A 21550-nucleotide genomic window follows, 5' to 3' on the forward strand; every position below is an offset into this window, starting at 1 on the left:
GGGAGTCCTCTACTTACGGACAGATTTCAATATGCGCTATACTACACCATGTATGTTTAAACTATGTACTGTATATACTTCACTGTATATGCAACTTACATATTAGCTAGGTTTATGATAGACGACCTGAATCTAGCCCCTTGGGGCACGAATGTACAATAAAGGTCTTCATTCATTCATTCATTCGATAACACTTATTATAAAGGATGACAAAAAAACGTGCTACGTAGAATTGAAACGACCAGTAACGCTTCATGATTAATATATCAATAACGCCAATTAGATGGGGCCGGCTACGATTCTCGGTGAATTAAAATAGCGCATAAAGCTTAACGGAACAGGCATGCAGGCCCTCATACAGACCCAGCCCACAGCTGTCATAACCAAAATTATAAAATCTTGGCAAAGGTAATCAATGCATGCAGGAGTGTCACTCATAGTATTTACTTGTTGTGGCCTATCTTTACAATCCCTGTTAACATATTAACTTTACTCACCTTGGCAGACAGGGGCAGGGCTGGTCCACTCATACGCATAGTTTCCCATTAACTGACAAGTGGCAGTGGCTTGTCCCACCAGGGTATACCCAGCATTACAAGTGAAGGTGACTCTGTCATTGGGGTTGAAACTGAAAGAACAAAATACAGAATATATTTTATACATTTATTATATATACATGATATACAGATTTTATGCCAGATGGATGCGGGGACATTATAGATTTGATTAGGAAAATATGTCCTGTAGATTTGGACCCCCTAGCGGCTTTTTTTGGAACTGCAGGAGCTGATTTTGACTCAAACTTTGAAAGAGAATAACGCAAGAAGGGGATGACGGATCATCATAATTTTTGGTGTGTACATAGCTTAAGTGATGATTTACATAATCATATGCCAATTATGCAAGTCCATATCTGATTTGCATAATTAATGAGGACAGTTGATAAATCAGCTGAATTCTATTATAGGACTTTCAAACACATGACATATATAACTGAGAAAGAGATAAATATTGATAGATATCAATTATGCAAATTGATACTTAATTTGCATAATTAATGACAAAATACTATAAATCCATAGTGGTAAATGATGGGGATTTCATTTTTGCACCATTTGGAAGTTAAGTAAATGTGGCCACTATTAGACACAAATCTTGCATAGAGGGCCTCATCTACATAATTCATGAGGAAATGGTACGATATCTTTTTTTGGGGAAAACAAGATTTTCATACATCGGACAACTTGTGTTATTTTGGTAGAGAAGGTGATCGACTGATATGATTTATGCGAGGTCCTTATTTGCATGTGGGCTAAAAACGAAAACGTTAACAGAGACCACCGTCACCATGGCAACATCTTTTTATGTTGCCAATCTTGTTTATCTTATAAAATCCATCCTCCCTTCACGTTGTTTCTGGAACTAATTATATATATGGCCCACTTTTATTCCCCCCTTCCTGTTTGGCGTGCTACGATCGTATCATACGGCCATGGCTATTTTGTTATTTCATAGACTGACTATTGTCATTGGCTATTTATATCTAGGTGGCGTGCTGCCATTGTTTTATACTGCCATGGCTACTTTTTATTCTATCGACTGATTATTGCCATTGGCTATCTATATCAACGTGGCATGCTGTCGTCGCTTTATACTGCCATGGCTACTTTTTGATTCATCGACTGATTATTGCCATTGGCTATTTATATGCACGTGGCGTGCTATCGTCATTTTATAGAAAGTTTATTGCAAATTCCTGCCCGAAGGCAAATTGTAAGTACATGTACATGTAACACGGAGTGGACGGACAGAAAATGATGAGCAATGTAACATATGACTACTCCAGTGTTAGCTACTGACACTAAGTTCTAACTTATTGGGTTTGGCTTCTTTTTCCGAGACAGTGGAAGACAAATGATCCCACTTTTTCTGTTATAATTATATGTGGGTTTTTTGATGTTAAGAGGAGAGTAGTTTTCTTTTCGTCTGAAAACGTGGAGAAATTAGGATGGAAAATGGTGGCCTCTTTAAACAGCTCATTTCTCTCGTGGTCGTAGAATGGGCAACTTGACATAAAATGTGTTTCGTCTTCCACCTTGTTCGACATGCAGTATTTACAAGACTCTTTCGCACACAGGTAAGTTCTTGTACCGCCCTTTCTCAATTTCAAGGGGATGGGCACTTAGTTCTAATTTTGCTAATTGCAGAGCGTAAATCAATGTTATCTAATTATAAATATTTTTCCATGGTATAAGTTGTTTTGCATGTCTTATATTGCCTTATAGCAAAACTACGAAAACCACGCTCTCCTTTTTCAGCACTCGGTTCCAGTGCTGAAAGTGGCTTCAGCACTGGAAAACCAGTGCTGAGTTTAGTTCCGCACTGGAAAACCAGTGCTGAGTTTAGTTCCGCACTGGAAAACCAGTGCTGAGTGTAGTTCAGCACTGGAGAACCCAACGTCAGCACTGGAAACCGAGTGTTGAGACAAGCTTCGGCACTGGAAACCGAGTGATGACAAATATTCCGCACTGGAAAACTAGTGCTGAGATACGTTACGGCGGTGACTTACTTGCGATTTTAAAACGTAGTATTTTTCCGGACTATTCACTGAAATGTATCCATAGCGTATATCTATGACAGATTTCAATTTCTATTACCGGGGTAAAGTGCTCTGACGCTGCTCTGACTATAAATCCTCGACGCGACCGACTTTTGAGTAAGATTTTCCGGTGGGCCAGAGGTTAAAGGATACATTGTAACTGCAACGTCATTAGAAGATACCATTGTTAGCGGACAAGTTACCAGACACCCGGGAACTCATTTGCCTAACTGAAATTACAAATTTTACTTCCCTATTGAATTTCAAAATGTTGAATTTCAAAATACTGATTAGCAAACGAACCAATACTATTTTCAAAACACTTTATTTGGTATGATTCCCGTGCACGTTGAATATGGCAACAAAACAAGCCTTAAACAGAACGCATTGAAACAAGCATTAAACAGAATTACACGCATTGTTACTAGTCATTTTACGAAAAATTACTTGATTGAAACTACTTACATATGAATATCATGAGCTTTACAGTAGTACAAGTTGTAAGCAAAATACCAACTAAGGCTATTGTACGCATATCTGAAAATGCATTAGACGGCGTAACCAAGGTTACGAAAGAAACCTCCCTGAAGTTGCTAACTAAACGTAGTCAGACTTATATTCACATAATACTATGGTACTGATAAACTAGTAAACGGACCTAAGCACAGTCATCGTGTTCAAAATTACGAATAAGCCGGTGAATACAACTATGTCTACACAACGCATCGTGTACAAAATCACAAATAAACTGCTGAACGTATGTCAGTGTCCATGCGGCACTTCTTCTTACGACTAATACTTCTCTCAGCACTGGTAAGAAAAACGTTCCAGTACTGGAAACACTTCAGCACTCGTTTTCTAGTGCTGAGTTTTTTTAGCACTCGTTTTCCAGTGCTGAGTTTTTTTCAGCACTCGTTTTCCAGTGCTTGGGATTTTTCAGCACTCGTTTTCCAGTGCTGAATTGTCCCCGAGCACTGGTAAATCCAGTGCTGAAGGCGTGGTTTTTGTACATCAGCACTCGGTTCCAGTGCTGACGGCGGTTTCAGCACTGGGTAACCAGTGCTGAATGACCTTTGACATTGAAAACGAGTGCTGAAAGAAACTCAGCACTGGAATACAGCGATTCAGCACTGGAAAACGAGTGCTGAACTTTCTTCAGCACTAGAAAACGAGTGCTGAACTTTTGTCAGCACTGGAAAACGAGTGCTGAACTTTCGTCAGCACTGGAAAACCAGTGCTGAGGCCGATTCGTCCGTTGGTTCAGCACTGGAATACCAGTGCGGAAGGCGTGGTTTTCGTAGACTTGCTGTCTTATAAAACCTTAGCTTGCCAGTATCAATACTCAAATTGTGACAGAAAGTTTGAATATACATATTGGTAATTATGGCATAGTACATACTGACTTGATATCACTGGATGAATTGCAAGAATAGAACAGATAGGAGTATCCACAAATTGGTCTAATATTTCTTCTACACAAGTTCTTCTACGACTAGTTGTAATGGAGTTACGTTGAAACAAAAGAGCATCAACTTATATGGGTGTCTCTCATAATCCATCTGTAACAAGCGCAACCAATAATGAATCACACGTACAGATAAGTCTAGAGGGAATCTACCAAGTTCTGCTCTAGAGGCTAAATTACTACAGTTTCTGAAAACCCCAAGTATATTTTTACAAAATCGTTGTTGTGAAATTTCGATTGAAGAGCTGTCATTTATGGAATCAGTGCCCCAAATTTTGCAACCGTACAAAAGAATTGGCTTGATACAAGAATCAAATATTCTTCATAAACACTTTGGAGACACAGATGTACAAATAAGAGATTTCAGGCTGTACAAAGAATTACATGTTTTGAGTGAAAGTTGTTTTTCTGCCAGGGAGAAACTGCCCGACGATGTAATAGTCAAGCCGAAGTAGCAGTAGGACGGAACTATGTCCCATGTATCTTGTTCGAATAAGAGTACATGTTTTGGGAGGGACCGGCCAGATTTATTGAAGATAATAATCATATATATCAACCCAAATATCAGTATAATCATTGTATTTCTGGATTTGCCTTTTTATTGCAGTCCTCAGCATTTTTCTGGAAAAATTAAAAAATTTTCCTATCACTCCTTTAGATTTTAATCTGAGTGTACTATTTCTGAATCAGTAAGCAAACCAGTGTCCTAAATATCCTTAAATTCATTTCAAGATTGTGTTTATCTCATTGCTTTTCTTATTAATCTAATCAATTATAGCATTTGATATAAGGTGAATGATGAATGAGCCTACAAATACTACATTATGATCATCATAGCACATGTACCTGTTTCCTTGTCTGTTGCCATTATCTGGTACTCCTGGGTCATTGCAGCAGGACGCTGGAAACAAAAAAATTCAATTTACTTATTTTACAATGTAATATTGCTCTGAGTCAAGGAAAGTTCATATATGCATATTCTTACATTAACTGTGCACACCCCAGTTCTTCCATGACCGGGGTCCGTGGTAGTGCGAGACAAACAAGAAAGCTTCTAAAAAAAGCTGGCCATACGACCTGATTGTGTTGGGGATGAAACAGTTGAAGTATAGTTTTTAAAAATAACTAAATTGCACAAGTGCAGTGTTAATTTTTTTTTCAGTTTTGTGAAGTTTGGTATGAAATAAACTGTTTTCAAAGTCAGCTTCAAGAAAGCTTTTTAAAAAAGCTGACTAGGGCTCATTTGGAACAAATGAAATGAAAGTTTCTGCATAAAATATGCCAATGAGACTCATTAGCATAATGTATGTGGTGCATTCACCTTTCCTAAAGGCACCTACAAATCAAATATGACATCTGTAGCATTTACAATGTATCGTATGGGATATACAAGTTCCTGCATAAATTATGCAAAAGAAGAAAAAGAAGAAAAAGATGAAGAACACGCCAGAAAAAACAATATATTTCCTCCTTGTATAAAAAGTAAAAAAAAAAAAACAGAAAAAGAAAAAAAAAGGTTGTACTTGGGTTCGAACCGGGGACCTACCAGTCCCCACCAAGCGTCAGTCTCCATGGGCTACCACCTGAGCCATTTTGGCTTGACCGAATTACCCGGGTTTTTTAAAGGTACTAGTACCTAACCTGTAAATCTCACTTCACGGCACCATATTTTGGTCACCTTTTTGTCCATTTTCTTAACAAAATCAGTTCCTTTTTGTGTCATTTTGTGGTAATATATGTAATATGGCCATTTATGGGGATCTGACACGGCATACAGCCACGGATGCCGGCGGAAATGCCCAAGTACGCCCTGCTGCAGTATGATAGTATATACAACAATAATGCATTGCGACATATCCCGGTGTTGTACAAACGAGACATTTTTAACGATTCATGTCCATTACAAAACATAAACATTTAAAGGAAAACTTTATATTGTTTTACCACATCGTTTGCATTGCCGAATATCAATCTACATTGTAATATTTTGCAACCGTGCAGCATTTTCTATGTTGGGCCCACAGAAGAAAGTGTACATGCCATGCTGACTTGTTTGGCAGGTATAGCAGTCCGACCATGCATGCGCCCGTCGCCCGCACGCCCGGCCAATCTCAGACCGGTCTGAATACCATACGACCGCATGGCGTAAAAAGTGACGAAAGGGTTTCGAGGGGCTGGGTTTGAGTTAAGATTTCTCATAATATGCTTCGAACTGATATTAGATACTAGCATGGCTGGAAAGTGTATGAATTGGTGTGTTTTTGGTGAAAATTGCGTTTTGATCCGATCCGTATTTCCAGACATCCATCCGCGTTGATGGTGAAATGTCCCTTGGCCCGAGATTGCCTTTTGTTGTGTTCTGTGGGTCATGTTGACATGCCTTGCGCCGTGGATGATTAAAGAAATTCAAGTACTAGAATTTTCTTTATAATTGGCTCATGCATGTACGCTAGGTTTTTCTCTTTCTGACAACATCAGTCGTTTCTACCTAGAAATTTTTTTCTACGAGTTTTATCCTAGGCGAAAATGCCAAAAACCTTTGTAGTGCCAAATTGAAATCCTTGAAAACCATTATTTTCCTTGAAAATTTTGGCCCAATCTGGAGAGTCTGACTTTTTTGGTTAGAAGGAAGAGGTAGGGTCTAAGCTTTGACCCATTTTGGTCAACATTTGTTCAGTTCACCAGTTTAGTTGGCGTAAGAACATAATAGTAGTTAGGTCATGTCGGGTAAGGGGAAAAACCAGTACCCGTACCTGTATAGGTAACCGTATAGGTCACCCGGCATAAACATGACCTGTATTTATGTCCCTCATTCATTAAAACTATTTCTTAAAAAATGTCTGAAGTCTGGTATTATTTTGAAAGTTGGGAGTTCTACCGAACGGTCACAGAGATATGTGCTCATCACCGGACGTTACAGGCACGTCACATGTTTCTGTTCTATGTGTTTAATTTTGTATCTAAATATACGTAACAGTTACGTGCGTGCACATGCACCCGTCAGTCTTGTATTTGTTGTTTTTCAGCCAACCTCGGAGATATAACGTTAATAACAGATTCTACTTCAGCACGTATAATTTTCGCAGGCTGATGGTTGGAACTCGGGGTTTGCCATGCTGGTGGGCCATGTTGTCATGTCTGCAAAATATGTAAAATCGTAAGCGGTATCAGCCATTGTTTAGAACCCTGAAAAGCTACAGATCGCAACGTGATACCCGTCCCACACTCTGACCAATCACTGAAGAGAGTGGACAGACATCTACTAATCAGAGGTCCTTGATGAATGAGCTTCGGCGTAGTGGGTCTCCCTCCATGTTTTCCTTCCTCGCTGTACGCTGTGCGGCGGTTTGTTTAGATAGTTAGCTCGCCGTTTATACGGTACTCTACATTCGTTGAATGAAAGAGGGACATAAATAAAAGTCATGTTTATGCGATTCTTAATTGATAATGTGCAAGCTGTGTTCAAAGCATGTTGAGACACGACTTCCCAGAGTATTACGCTAGGAGGCACGACTTCCCAGTGCATGTTGGCCTGTTGGGGCCCCAAAAAGGGTATACTGGGTGACCTATACGGGTATGTACCTATACGGGTACGGACCGTACGGGTACGGGTACTGTTTTTTCGGTTACGGCTTCATGTGCTTGGGGCCATATATGCAAATGAGCTATCAGTGTGCATGACGTGACATATATGCAAAGCAGGCACACAGCACATGTGTGTGCATGACGCATCATATAATGAAAAGGAAGCATACATACTGTATTTACCTGATTCCTAATCACTCATGTACACCCTTATTCACTTTTGGTCATCCAACCTGAATGCTCATCACCCATCTATACCCTAGTTCACTCCTGCACAGCCTACCTGCATCCTCGTCACCGACGTGCACCTTCCTTCACTCCTATGCATCCTAATCACTCATGTGCACCCTCCTTCACTCCTATACATCCCCATCACTCACGTTTTGGGGGTCAATACGTCACGTATGCCAGGCCTACGTCAGGTTTGCCATAACATACGGATAAGTGTCGTACCTACAGTTCTGCAATTTCCGTGTCAAAATTACCTACATAAAAAAACATATGTTTTCGGGTCCATACGTCACGTATTCCAAGCCACACGTCACGTAAGGCCTCTACGTCACGTATTAAACGTGATGCACATATGGTCGTGCCATTTTCAGGTGAAAATATTGTATCATTGTAAACGTCACATTTTGGGGTTATACGTTAAGTATATAAATGGGTTATGTTAATGTTCCACGTTAACGTAACGTATGTACGCCCTTCAAGTTATCATAACAAACTACGTTACATAACATAGTCCTTTACGTTATCATAACGCAGCGCGCTAACGCAACTTACACTAGAGTGAACCTCTATAATAGACGTGTTCTGGTGACATCATTAGTTTACATTGTATGTTGTGTATAACATCTTACTATGATAGACGTGTTCCGGTGACGTCATCAGTTTATGTTGTGTAAAGGCCGCAGAACACAATGTATTAATGGGCGACCCAGTGGGTACAAAGTAGTACGGACACAATTTTTTATGCCTGCATGGCTAGAAAGTCCAATGTGAGAATTAGCCAGGTGTAAACTGGGCTGTCTGGTATAGAAATATACTGTTTGAATTGGATTGTGAACCTTTCTGTTCTGTAGTGTATATGCGAAAGTGCGCCACACTACGCGTTCCATGGTGATCAGCCATTGGTTGGTAATCAGGGTGGTTTTGAGCTGGCAGCCACCATTGCTTGTGAGGATTACCGCCCAGCGGGGTGGCGAAAACGTACGTTTTTAGGTAATTTTGACACGGGAATTGCAGAACCATATGTACGTTTTGGCATACGTGACGTATGCCTGGCTCACGTGACGTATTGACCCCCAAAACGTCACGTATAGACCCAAAAACGTACTTGTACGTAATTTTGACACGGAAATGATGCCATACAATGTCTGCCCTGGAACACAGAGATTTCTCCTAATGGTGTCGACAAAATGCTTCAAGGCCTCAATCCATCTAAAGCATCTGGACCAGACCAAATACCACCTTGGTTCCTCAAAATGACAGCCGGGGAAATAGCACTTGTGTCGGTATGCCTAAACACCTCACCCGACCTCACCAGACCTCATCTGAGTCTAAAATGCAGTGTATACGGGGCAGGGACATTATATGACGTTCTGGATACATTAAATATACAATTATGAATGCAAAACAAGCAGCAAGCTCTAAGTATTTACCAGTTTTTATAAGTCACTCCGCTCGTTTCCAAGATAGAAGGATGATACGCGCCGTTTTGAGTATCAAGACATGGTCACGGAAAAAGTCAATAGTCAAAATAGGTCAGATCAAGCATATAAATGAGTCTCCGGTATCGTGACAAGTCGACCAATCTCCTACACTGCTTCAGAGGAATCAGACTTTTGTCAGAAACTAGATTTTTCGTGTCAAAGTTGATCTATTTTCCGCAGGGTTTTCCACGGTTTCGCCATTATTTTCAACCAAATACGCACCATACATGTACATGTATGGTGGTTTCGCGGCAGCGCTTAGAGGGTTACGGGACCACTGTCTTATCCGATATATGCAACTATAACTACTAAAATAGATGCAAAATTTAATATCATCACATTTATTGAGGAACATTCTTACAAGGGGGCAGCTGTATAGATATACGGAGAGTGCTGCACACATTTCCCTCCAAAATTCTGTACAGTGGTAGTCGTGATGGTAGGTCTACTTGTTCAAGAATGTCTATTTGCTACTTACAACATTGTTGTGTTTTTCACCTAAACTAAAGTTAAGTACAGGCTAGTCAGGTGACATATGACCCACATACATACATGGCTACATGACCTGAGGAGTCCTTTCCTTGGAAAGAACAGACACGTATTTTTACCTCCGATTTAGTTCTCCCTGGCTATAACTTCGACGACAGCGTGATAAAACCATAAGGCAAGGTGGCAGGAGGCAGTGTTTCACTTTCAGGAGGGTTTAGAAGACCATATAAGAAACCTATAGTTTTAAGGACCCATAGTAGCTTAGACGTGGGTTCAAAAGTAAGTTCATCGTTTTGATGTTTAATATCTCATTACCTTCGTCAAGAAGGTTATATTTTAATGCTTGTCTGTGTGTCTGTTAGTGAACACGATAAGTTGAGAACGCCTGGATGGATTGTTGTCGTATTTGGTGTGTTGGTGGGTACATGTATGTTGGAAATCTCAAGATGATTAGATTTTGGGCGAAGTACTTTTTAAAATGTGTTACCCGGTATATTGTATGATCAGTCTGTACTAGCTGGCATACGTTGGCCATGTTGTTTGGAGGGTTCATGGATAAGTTGTTAAGGGGTGCTTAGTTGTCATGAGGGAGGCGTAGTTGCTGGGATAAATTGGCTTGTCACTCAGCTGTAGGCAGTGGTATGAGAAAGCTAGCAGCAGAAAGTGGTATGGAATTTGATGGAAGCAGACCAAAGTTGGATATACACTGCCTTTCATCAGGAAGATCAATCAGTGGTCGTGTACCACAGCATGGGCGCATCGGCTTTTTAGCGAATGCCCACAAATGCCCACTCTGGCGAAGTCCGCACTGCACGAATCTAATTTTTTTTGCTCGGAATATGTTCAGGTTGTGTTCCCATTAATTAATCCTGAGTTTCTAGTCAATCCATCGATCCGAAGTTAAATAAAGCTAACTTGAAGATTCTTACCTGGCTTTTTAGCGAATGCCCAGCAAAAAAGGCTTTTTAGCAAATGCCCAATTTATCAGCCAAAATATCGGCCATCGTGACACGGGCGCCAAATCTAACACCATAAACATGTTCAACAAGTTGTCCCCTGAATGTATACTCAGTTTCCGTGGTTAACACGACTGTAAAGTCACTTTATTTTACGAAATACACGGCGCGGGAATCCACGGCCCCGGACGTAAAGAATCCAATATGGCGGCTCATTTGCATATTTGGGACAGGTTACCAGCGGCCTCTACCCCGTATACGTGCCGTGGGTCGTGATTTTTGGTATGTAGATAGCTTAAGTGATGCTTTGTATGATTGGATGGTAATTATGCAAATCAGATTCGAATTTGCATAATTAATGAGGCAATTTAAAAAACCCGCTACGTTCCATGATATGACCATTCAAATAGGTGACATTTGTAACCGAAGAATGTTGATAGATAGAAAATATGCAAATGTAGCCTAATTTGTATAATTAATGAGAAACTACTATAATTCCATACTAGTAAATGACGACAATTTCATACTTGTTGCATTTGGAAAATGTGTGAATGTGAACACCATTCAACCAAATTATGCTAATAAGGAGCTCATTTACATAATTGATGATAAATGTTAGCATAACCTTCTTTGTTAATCTCATACTTTTGACAATTTATGTTATTTGGGTGAAGACGATCAACTGGTATGATATGATTGATCAGAAACACTCCTAATATGTCAGTCATAAACTTAAAATCATTTGGCGAAGGTATGAGGTCGTAGAACTCTTGTTGCATATCTAACATATCCAGAACGTCAAATAATGTCCCTGCCCCATATACACTGCATTTTAGACTTGGATGAGGTCGGGTGAGGCGTTTAGGCACATCCCACCAACATTTTCCAACACTCGTTAGACACAGGAGAGATAAAAAAGGAGATTTTAAAAAGGGAGATACATGTAGAGTGGTCCCCGGCAACTGTTTCACTCGGACCTGTATATCCTGCAAACTACTTGAACACATCATTCATAGCCATGTCATGAAGCACTTAGAATGTTACAACATTTTGACGGACTACCAACATGGATTCAGAGCCAAGCGATCCACAGAAACACAACCTGTATTTAACAGTTCACGGCATAGCTGGCACACTGAACATTAAAAAAACAGGTGGATCTAGCAATACTAGATTTTACCAAATTGAATGCTTTCGATAAAGTCCCACATAGCAGACTCATTTCAAAACTGGAGTACTATGGAATTCAAGGCACAACACTAAGGCTTTCTTGACCGATAGGGAATAGACCGTAGTGGTAGAAGGGAAGGCCTCAGATCCAGTTAGAGGAGGGTCTGCATGGGGGGTCCTGGCAACGCTTATAAGTAAATTCAGGCCAGCCGATAACCCTTAACGGTAAATTCAGGCCGGCCAGCAACGCTTAACGGTAAATTCAGCAGATTCAGAACATGAGATACCCCTGAAGACGACGGTTGATTGCCACAAGTCGCCCTGATCTTGTGGCAAGAGACCTGGTGCGCCTTTTAATTCAGCGGCGTCAGGAAATTTCGTAATGGTGGGACGAAATGTTCATGATCACAATGACGAGGGCTGAAGGCGCGACAATAATAGGGGGTCCCGGGGGCATGCTCCCCTGGAAAATTTTGAAATCTTGACCCTCTGAAACACTATTTCATGCATTCTGAGGGGGGAATTTTGCTCAAGAGTAAGCTAAGTTTTATGACATCTCTATTTGTAAAAAATGATTCATATTCTGAAGAGTTTCAGCTTGATTTTTGAGGGGTGTCACGCTCTCCAGACCTCACCGGAGCTGCGACATGCTCCAGGGGAAAATTCTTGACACCCTGAAATGCTATTTCTTGCATTTCGACGGGCAAATATTACTGGTAATGTAAGTTAAGTTTAATGATATCTCAGTTTGTGAAAAATGGTTGCAGTCAGATGTGCAAAAGTTAGGTGTGACAGTGTTCAGTGTAATATAACCAGCTGCTGCCGCGCGCAAAGCTGGTGTGTTACGCCGAAGGGCAATTATACTGGCTATACAGATACAATCATTGATTAAAATGTCAACCATAAGACAGCATACTAACAACGGTAGTGCAGTACAAAGCCTGTATCTGTGATGGAGGAATCACTGGTCCATTTGAGGAAGATAACTGCCCCTGGGCTGGTGTAGTTGGCTAGTGGATTGGGGCGGCCGGTGTATGTCACAGCTGCAGTGCCTGCATCTGTTGTTCCTTCAGGAATAAAATCAAAGGCATTTGTCACAACATGGAAATAAACAAGTATCAGAAAATGTAGTAACCTTGTGCTGCTTTCATTTCTCGTTATCTAAGATTATAATAGGAGATTACACACCAGTGCGATTAGCGACTGTTATTATTTCAGTTAAAGTAAAAAGAGGATGAAAAAAGAATTAACCCCGAAAAATCATTCAAGGCATCGACCCTTCACACACCACACACTGCTTCTTTCATAGTTCATTACATTTGGTATTGTTTGATGCTATGTTCACAGGTATATGAGCATGCAATGTAACACGACCAATTATCGTGCGCTACCAGTTATCGTCCAGTTTGGGTCATGTCCACATGTCGAGGTGTATCATGCTAAAGCCAGTTCTCATGAGCAATAAAGAACATCATAAGTATGACCCTTAGCCACCACTCTCTTTTATACAAAACAATGAATAAGGTCTACGTCCAGAGACATAACAGAATTAACTCATGAACCTGTAACAGTAAGTTGCACGGAAGCGCGAAATGGAACGAAATGGAATGAATGGGAACAAAATGGAAAAAAATGGAACAAACTAAAACAACATACAGTCAAACCTGGCCATACACTACAAAAAATGCCATTCTCGTTTTTTCTTGTTTTTTCTTTGTTGAAGAAAAATTATCTTCCAGAAAGAAAAATATTCTGTGTGCAAGAATAAGAACGAACAAGGAAATGTCAGTGAGGACGTAAGGAATATAAAATTTTTCTTAGAATATTTTTCTCTGACCAAGTTGTTTTTTCTCACACATATTTGACTAAAACCTCGAAATAAATTTTCTTGTTGTTATGATTCTTCTTTGGCACAGAATTTTTATCTAAGATATATAAATTTCAGAGGGAAATATTCTAAGAAAAAGTTTATATTTGTTACGTCCTCACTGACATTTCCTTATTTCTTCTGTCGTCAAGAATAAATTTCTTACACCTTGAATGAGTTTCTTGCACTAAGAGTGAGGTTCTTGAAATAGGAATACCTTTCTGTCCTCAAGAATGAATTTCTTACATCTAGAATGAGTTTCTTCCACTGAGAGCGAGGTTCTTGAAATAGGAATACCTTTCTGTCCTCAAGAATGAATTTACATCTAGAATGAGTTTCTTCCACTAAGAGCGAGGTTCTTGAAATAGGAATACCTTTCTGACCTCAAGAATGAATTTCTTGCACCTAGAATGAGTTTCTTCCACTAAGAGCGAGGTTCTTGAAATAGGAATACCTTTCTGACCTCAAGAACGAATTTCTTACACCTAGAATGAGTTTCCTCCACTGAGAGTGAGGTTCTTGTAATAGGAATACCTTTCTGTCCTCAAGAATGAATTTATTACATCTAGAATGAGTTTCTTGCACTAAGATTGAGCTTCTTGTTGTAGGAATACCTTTATGTCCTAAAGAATGAATTCCTTAAACCTAGAAACAGTTTCTTGAATCAAGATGGAGGTCTTGAATCAAGAATACCATTTAATAAATCAATGATACTATAATTTAAATATGTTTCAATCATATTTATTATCATTGATCTAATTGTTTAGTACACAGTTTTGGATTTTTCTTTCTAATGCCCATTCTTAACCAAGGATTGCAAAGATCAACCAGTTTTCAATACAATTGTTTCCATAAATGTTTCACATTTGATGCTGTGATAAAAGCACATTTTCTCTGTGCTCATACAAATAATTAATTGTCCTTCTAAAACTGTCAGTTCTGCAGTGTTGTAGCTGTCCTTCTTATAATCAATGACTTGTAATTGTTGAAAGATTTTCCAAACTTGAGACGGGGGCATCTTCTTTGGTCCAACAGGTTTCTAAGTCTAGAAAAACACACAAAAAAGATGACGATGACTGTCATTTTCCTACATCGCCCCCCTCCCCCGTATACATGCATGGGGATGGGGGCTTATGCATTTGCTTGAAAATGTTACACTCATACTTTTTTAGTACCTTGTAGGTATCACTGCACTTAACGTACATGTTCTGCAATTACTGGTTGGCTGTATCATGCAACCACAAACACAACAAAGGTTTCTAAGCCTAGAAATACACATAAAGAGTTAGTGACTGTCATTTTCCTATATCGCCCCCCTCCCCCAGATACATGCATGGGGGAGGGGGGCTTGTGCATTTGCTTGAAAATGATATACTTCAACTTTTTTTAGTACCTTTTAGGTATAACTGCACTAAACGTACATGCTCTTCAATTACTGGTTGGCTGTATCATGCAACCACAAACACAAAACTAAGAGTATCTACTTGGGAAATAAGTTATTTTCATGCCAGACAGGCTATAACATACCTGGAGCATATCTGTTGATGGCGTTGGCCTGAGGAAGCATTTTGGAACTTAAAACAAGTCATCTACGCTGTGTAGTGAGTCCCACATGATACAAAAAAAGTGTCCTCAAGAAACTAGCCACATTTTTCCCTACTATTGTAAGATCTAAACCGCACATCAGGCAAATACAGCTGGAGCCCAAACTCAACGGTCCACATTCAAACTCTCTTTACAGCAAAGGATGATGGGAGTATTAAATTAGCATAATTTACTTTCTCATTACAAGAAAAACAATAATTATCTTCTTGAGCTTTACAATGTTAAGAAAAGAAAGGAAATCATGCAAATTCGAACTTTCATTTTTAGATAACACAGAAAAGCAGGAAACATCTTTCTTTAACTTTGTGGAAAAGGAATTCGAACAGAAAAACCCTTGGGAATTACTTGTTTTACAGTTTCTTGATTTTCTCATTTTTCTTAACTGTATTTGGTCAAGAAAATCCTTACATCTTCTTAGATATACTAAGAATAGCAAGAATCATATTCCTCAGACTTCCTAAATCAAGAAATGTCAAGAATGTTTTCCTAGTGAAATGAAAGTCTAAAGAAAAATTCATGTATGGCAAGAATAAAAATCTTAAGAGTAGATTCTGTAAAATACTCCATTTCACCAAACAAGAAGCAAATATTGTGTGAAGAATAAGGAAGAAAGATTGACTAGAATTTCTAGAATATTCTTGCTGATAAAAAATCAGACTAGAAATCCTCTCTTCACCTAAGAAAAACAAGAATAAAACTCTTAATGTAAGATTTAACGTACAAAGGTTTTGCGTAAGATTTCTTGATTTTATTGAAATTCTTTATGGAAGAAAATCTTTCTCTCAATAAGAAAAAATAAGAAAACAAGAAAAAACGAGAATGGCATTTTTTGTAGTGTAGTTGTCATTTTTTTGTCGATCCCTTGGATTTTCCCCAATGACACAAGCATTAAGAATTAGTCTATAGCAAAGTATTTCCAGAATGGTGTCTTTGATTTTTACACGGCTGTTAACACTCCTCCGTTCCGCGGTACACATTTCTGAGCATTCGGACTGGGCGAAATAACAGCCGCAGCTTTTTAATAGAAGACTCGTTCGTGTAAAAGTTCTTGAAAATGTAATTATCTGGGCTGAATTTACGTTTTTCGCGGGTAAATAAAGGGTCTAAATCAAATTTCGGCATTTTTCCAAGATGGCGTCGCATCATGCAAACAAAAGTCAGAAGAGTTCAGCGGACGATACCACTGTTATGTAGGTTAAATGCGGTGAATCTATTTTGTTATACCGAATCGCTGAGAGTTATTTCATTATCAAAACCTTCAAAACGATTTGATACAGATATACAATGATGTAAAATCAATTACAATGATGTAATGTGATGTACTGTCTGTGGGGTTTTAAGATAAACGCGTTTTGAATAAATTGGACGATAACCGGTCATTTTACGTTACATGTAGACATGTTCTCTTCCATTGAACTTGTCAGCAAGGCTGGTGTTTTTGACCTACATTGTAAACCTGCTCAATGAAATGATCATTCAACAAAATATGATATAGACTGAAATAGGCAAATGACAGCATTTTCATAATACAATACCATCAAATACTTCCAGCTTGTCATAATTCCCTTCTGACTGGAAGTACTCAAAAGTTAAAGTGACAGGGTGGCCGTTACAGCCATGCAGTGTCCAGCCACAGATGGTGTTGATGGGGTAGTTATTTGGGTAGCCTGGACTCAAGATCACACCACTGCCATCTGAACGGTCGTCATTAGTCGTGCACAACACTGTGAAAGATAGAAATTATAACAAAATTAGTAACTGTTATTTTCTTTCAAAATCTTAAACTAAAACAACCCCTGCAGTTAGAAAAGAGCTGCCATGCATATGGGGTCCAAACCTACACCACTTACTGTAGTATTTGGAAAAATCATGACCATAGCATTTCCATACCACGAGATATCAAAACCACAAGTTTCACTGTAATAATCGTTAAAAAAAGCACAAGGAGGTCCATTGTCTGACTTGGCTGTCATTTTCCCTACCCCTACCAAATATCACTAGATGTATCTAATTAGCTTCAATCTCGAGTTAAGCTTTCCACGGGCAGACAGCCAGACACATGAACAAACGGCATAAAAAACATAACCTTCTTGACAAAGGTAAGATATGGCCGTGGCCAGACAACGATAGGTATATTGTTGTAAGTCAGTTGAATGTTACACAGTCAAGAACAGATCATAGAGAACTTAATTATTGATAACTCTGAAGCAAAATAAGAAAAATCCCAATTGTTTTCTTCCTATGTGTTGATAGTATTATATATGATCTTTGTTCATTAGGTTATAAACATTTGATGCTTTCTTAATCAACTTTAAAGCCATACACAATGACCAGAGGAGAGTGTTCTGGTTCGGCTAATAATATTTCTATGCCTAGCATCACTTATATGCATAGATGAATCGTTGCAACTGTCACCAGTGGGTTAATTCATTTTTTTGATATAACTTAAATATGAGCAACATCACAGCGTTAATCAGTCAATATCTCAAAAAAGGGAAAGTCCTAGCACCTACCAAAAGTTGTTTGGGATAGTGAACAATAGTAGTTACAGTCAAATGTGTCTAAGAAGACCACCTAGGGGACTGATAGAATTCGGTCGTCTTGGACATGTGGTCTTCTTACAAATAGAGATTGACAAGTCAAGACAGAGGCACCGATTTCAAAGTTTATGTCATAATTTATTAACAAGAATGATAAACAAGATGCACTTAATCGTTTAACAACATTTAAGCTCGTCTCCATTATACTGCTTTCGGATTCCACATTTACGATATTTCTTCCATTTTTCCCTGGATTATTTTGCTAAAATTCATGAAAATTTTAGCTTATTTTTGTGTCAAGCTGCGTCACTTTTACCATCGGCATTGTCTGTAAAAACTTGTGAATGGAGTCGATACTGCATAACAATGGGGCATTTCACTACAACGCTTTCTGACGTTTCAAAATACAATTGTACCGTGAATAGGTCAGAAAATAAGTTTACTGGCGAGTGTTGGCGAAAATTTTTACCGGGCACATGGTTGCCATGACCGGGAAATTTCTTTCACAAAATCGGTACTGGATCATTATAGCATTGTGACCCATAAAAAGATTGTGTATGGTTTAGTTTTTATCCTGGTGTGGGTTTTAAACTCCCAAACCCGCCCAAACGCCCGAGATTTGCCAAGATATACAGAAATATAGCCTCTAGCGTGCCTGTACATGTAGAGACCAAGGAGTTATATATAACCTCCTTGTAGAGACGCATTGTTTATTCAGTTAGGATACTTCACTAGAGGCATGGGTGAGCAGTTTAAGAAAAAAAAAAAAACATGCACGTATTATCTTCAAAATAAAATGTTATCAAGTCAAATTTTCTTTATGTATACATTTTCTTTATGTAAAGAATGTCTTTGATGAAAGAAGTTTAAATTTTATACTATTGAATGTAGAGTAAAATCACACCACACGCAATAGTTCCACCACATTGTAGTAGACTATCCCAATGACCTATGACCACGGGCGCCACCTTGGATTTCATCGCTGCAAAACAGACCGATTTACCGGTAACCGTGATTTCCAGCAACTTATCATTAAAAACTGACGTCGCCACACATTTGAAAATGACGCGGTCATCTTAGATTATGTTTTGGTCGCTTGCGGTCCGGATTAGGGCCGGTCGCGGTCACAGAAGACAAGTGGTCGTCCTGGACACATTGCTTAATGCTTTAATTAGTCTATGGGGCAAAAAATCGGGACCGACCGAAATCGGTCGTCTTGAGCAGATGGTCGTCTTTTGGACGTGGTCGTTAGGCCCATTACGTAAGCTTTATGAAGAACTTTCTTTTTCACTATTTTTCAACCCCCAATTGCACACATTAACCAAGGACCTCCTTGCATTAACATAGAATGGGTGTTCTGTAGATTGCCGAGAAGGTTTAGTCTTTGTTGACTGTATATAGGGCAGTACAAAAGATAATGAACAACGCTTTCGCTTCGACTTCCACATGTGCAGACTGGACTTGTAGCTAAGTTATGTGTAACTAGAAAGGCCGTCATTTGCCCCTGAGCAAATACAGTACAGCATGTTTCGCCAATACCCCTCCCCATGCAAAAATGGGCTGTCGCAAAATAATACCTGGGCAAATTGAAATATAATGAAAGTAGAATAGCAACATATTCGGGAAAACGCAGGATATTCCCCTCCCAATATGTACACCTCAAATATGACATCCTTAGCATTGACTGTAAGGGTATTATGCAGTTTCTGCATAACTTGATATGCAAACGAGACCCTCATTAGCATAATTTATGGACCGGTTTCCTGACCTTTCCTGATGGTACCTACATCTCAGATATGACATCCGTAGCTTTGACGGTAAGGAAAATACGAGTTTATGCATAAATTATGCAAAGAAGGTCCTCATTAGCATAATTCATGGCCAGGTGTGTTCCCCTTTCCTAAAAGTAGCTACATCTCAAATATGACAGCTGCAGCTTTCACGGTAAGGGAAATACAAGTTTCTGCATAATTTATGCAAATGAGGTCCTCATGAGCATAATTTATGTCCAGGTGCTTTCACCTTTCCTACATGTACCTACATCTTCAAGATGACATCCGCAGCTTTTACGGTAAGGGAAATACAACTTCATGCATAAATTATGCAAATGAGGTCCTCATTAGCATATCTCATGGCCAGGTGTGTTGACCTTTCCTAAAGGTACCTACATCTCAAATATGACATCTGCAGCTTTTACGGTAAGGGAAATACCTTGGGTAAATATCCAATGCACAACTAAACCAAATTTCAGGTCCTTAGGTTTCAACACCACGGCACTGGAGGCCATAATGTGCGACTTCTGTCTGAAAATGACCAAAAAACCTCGATAAAATCATTTTAAAAACTTATATGAAAAAAAATTAAAGGGTCTTGGGGTATACACGTACTCTACCTGCATACCAAATTTCAGCTAATTTGGTCGACGGACGACCGAGAAGAAGCGATTTGAAGATTTGACAGGAGAAGGAGAAGGAAAAGGAGAAGAAGGAGAAGAAACCTGACAAAAACAAATTATGTTTCGTTGGCGAAACATAAATAAACTTTGGTTTAGACTGCAGGTGCCGGTGCGAAGACGTGTGAGGAGGGCAAAAGTGTACCGGGGGCCATGACTAAAATGTGGGTAGAAGGAGGGACGTATGCATAAAAAAGTATTTCCCTTACTGTAAAGGCTACGGATGTCATATTTGAGATGTAGGTACCTCTAGGAAAGGTCAGAAAACCTGGCCATAAATTATGCTAAAGAAGGCCTTATGCATAATATATGCATATCCCTTACCACAAAAGCTACGGATGTCATATTTGAGATGTAGGTACCTTTAGGAAAGGTGAACACACCTGACCATAAATTATCCTAATGCCGGCCTCCTTTGCATAATTCATGCAGAAACTTCATAATACCCTTACAGCCAATACTAAGGATGTCATATTTCAGGTGTAGGTAATGGGAGGGGAATATCCTGCATTTTCCCGAAAATGTTGCCATTCTAGTTTCACTAGATGTTTTTTAAACAACGAAAGATTTAGTGATCGCACAGCTATATCAAGACCATTCCAATGATGTGTTGAGTAAGGAATAAAAGACTTTTGATATCGAGTTGTAACATTATAGCAAAGCAGTATCCTTAGATTAAGTTTGAAGTAGAAACGGAAACTTCAGGAGGGATCAAATCCTTAAGATACTGGCGAGTATGGCCATGGACAATTTTGTAGAACATGATCATGCAGAGAGTGACGACGATGCAAAAGTTTTTCCCAACCTAATTCAGAAAGTAACGAAGAGTACGGAGACCCTCTTACAGCCCCTGAGACTGCAAGCGCGCATTCGTATTGGACAGCGGTTACAAGCTCATAGCAGTTACACGATCCCAAGCAGATACGGGGGCTCAAGCAGATACGCTTTCCGATTTATTTATCGGTATTGTCCGTTGTCCCTTTATTTTTGGTAGAAACCATTATATATAGTGAAAACATAATTTTGGACCTGAAAATTACCATTTTTTTACACTTTTTTGATCGAACCTGCTTGGAAAAAACGAGTTTACCTGGGGTCACGGCATATATG

At 39.2% G+C, this 21550-nt stretch overlaps 1 protein-coding gene and 1 long non-coding RNA gene across 3 annotated transcripts in view; both read right to left on the reverse strand.

Moving 5' to 3' along the window:
* The window catches only part of LOC136427445 (CUB and sushi domain-containing protein 3-like), a 328428-nt gene that overhangs the window by 117591 nt on the left and 189287 nt on the right, over positions 1–21550 (reverse strand). For both annotated transcript variants that reach the window (XM_066416298.1, XM_066416299.1), the window contains exons 44-47: positions 16984–17172; positions 12897–13043; positions 4911–4965; positions 498–628 (exon numbers count right to left, since the gene is read on the reverse strand). In XM_066416298.1, the coding sequence (XP_066272395.1) occupies positions 498–628; positions 4911–4965; positions 12897–13043; positions 16984–17172 (522 nt within the window). The remainder of the gene's footprint in view (positions 1–497; positions 629–4910; positions 4966–12896; positions 13044–16983; positions 17173–21550) is intronic.
* Positions 14569–16286, reverse strand: LOC136427447 (uncharacterized). The gene is made up of 2 exons (XR_010754431.1): positions 15371–16286; positions 14569–14888 (listed from the first exon to the last, which is right to left on the reverse strand). It is a non-coding gene; the product is annotated as an uncharacterized lncRNA (long non-coding RNA).

This window comes from Branchiostoma lanceolatum, chromosome 2 (assembly GCF_035083965.1).
Source record: "Branchiostoma lanceolatum isolate klBraLanc5 chromosome 2, klBraLanc5.hap2, whole genome shotgun sequence".
Classification (NCBI taxonomy): Eukaryota; Metazoa; Chordata; class Leptocardii; order Amphioxiformes; family Branchiostomatidae; genus Branchiostoma; species Branchiostoma lanceolatum.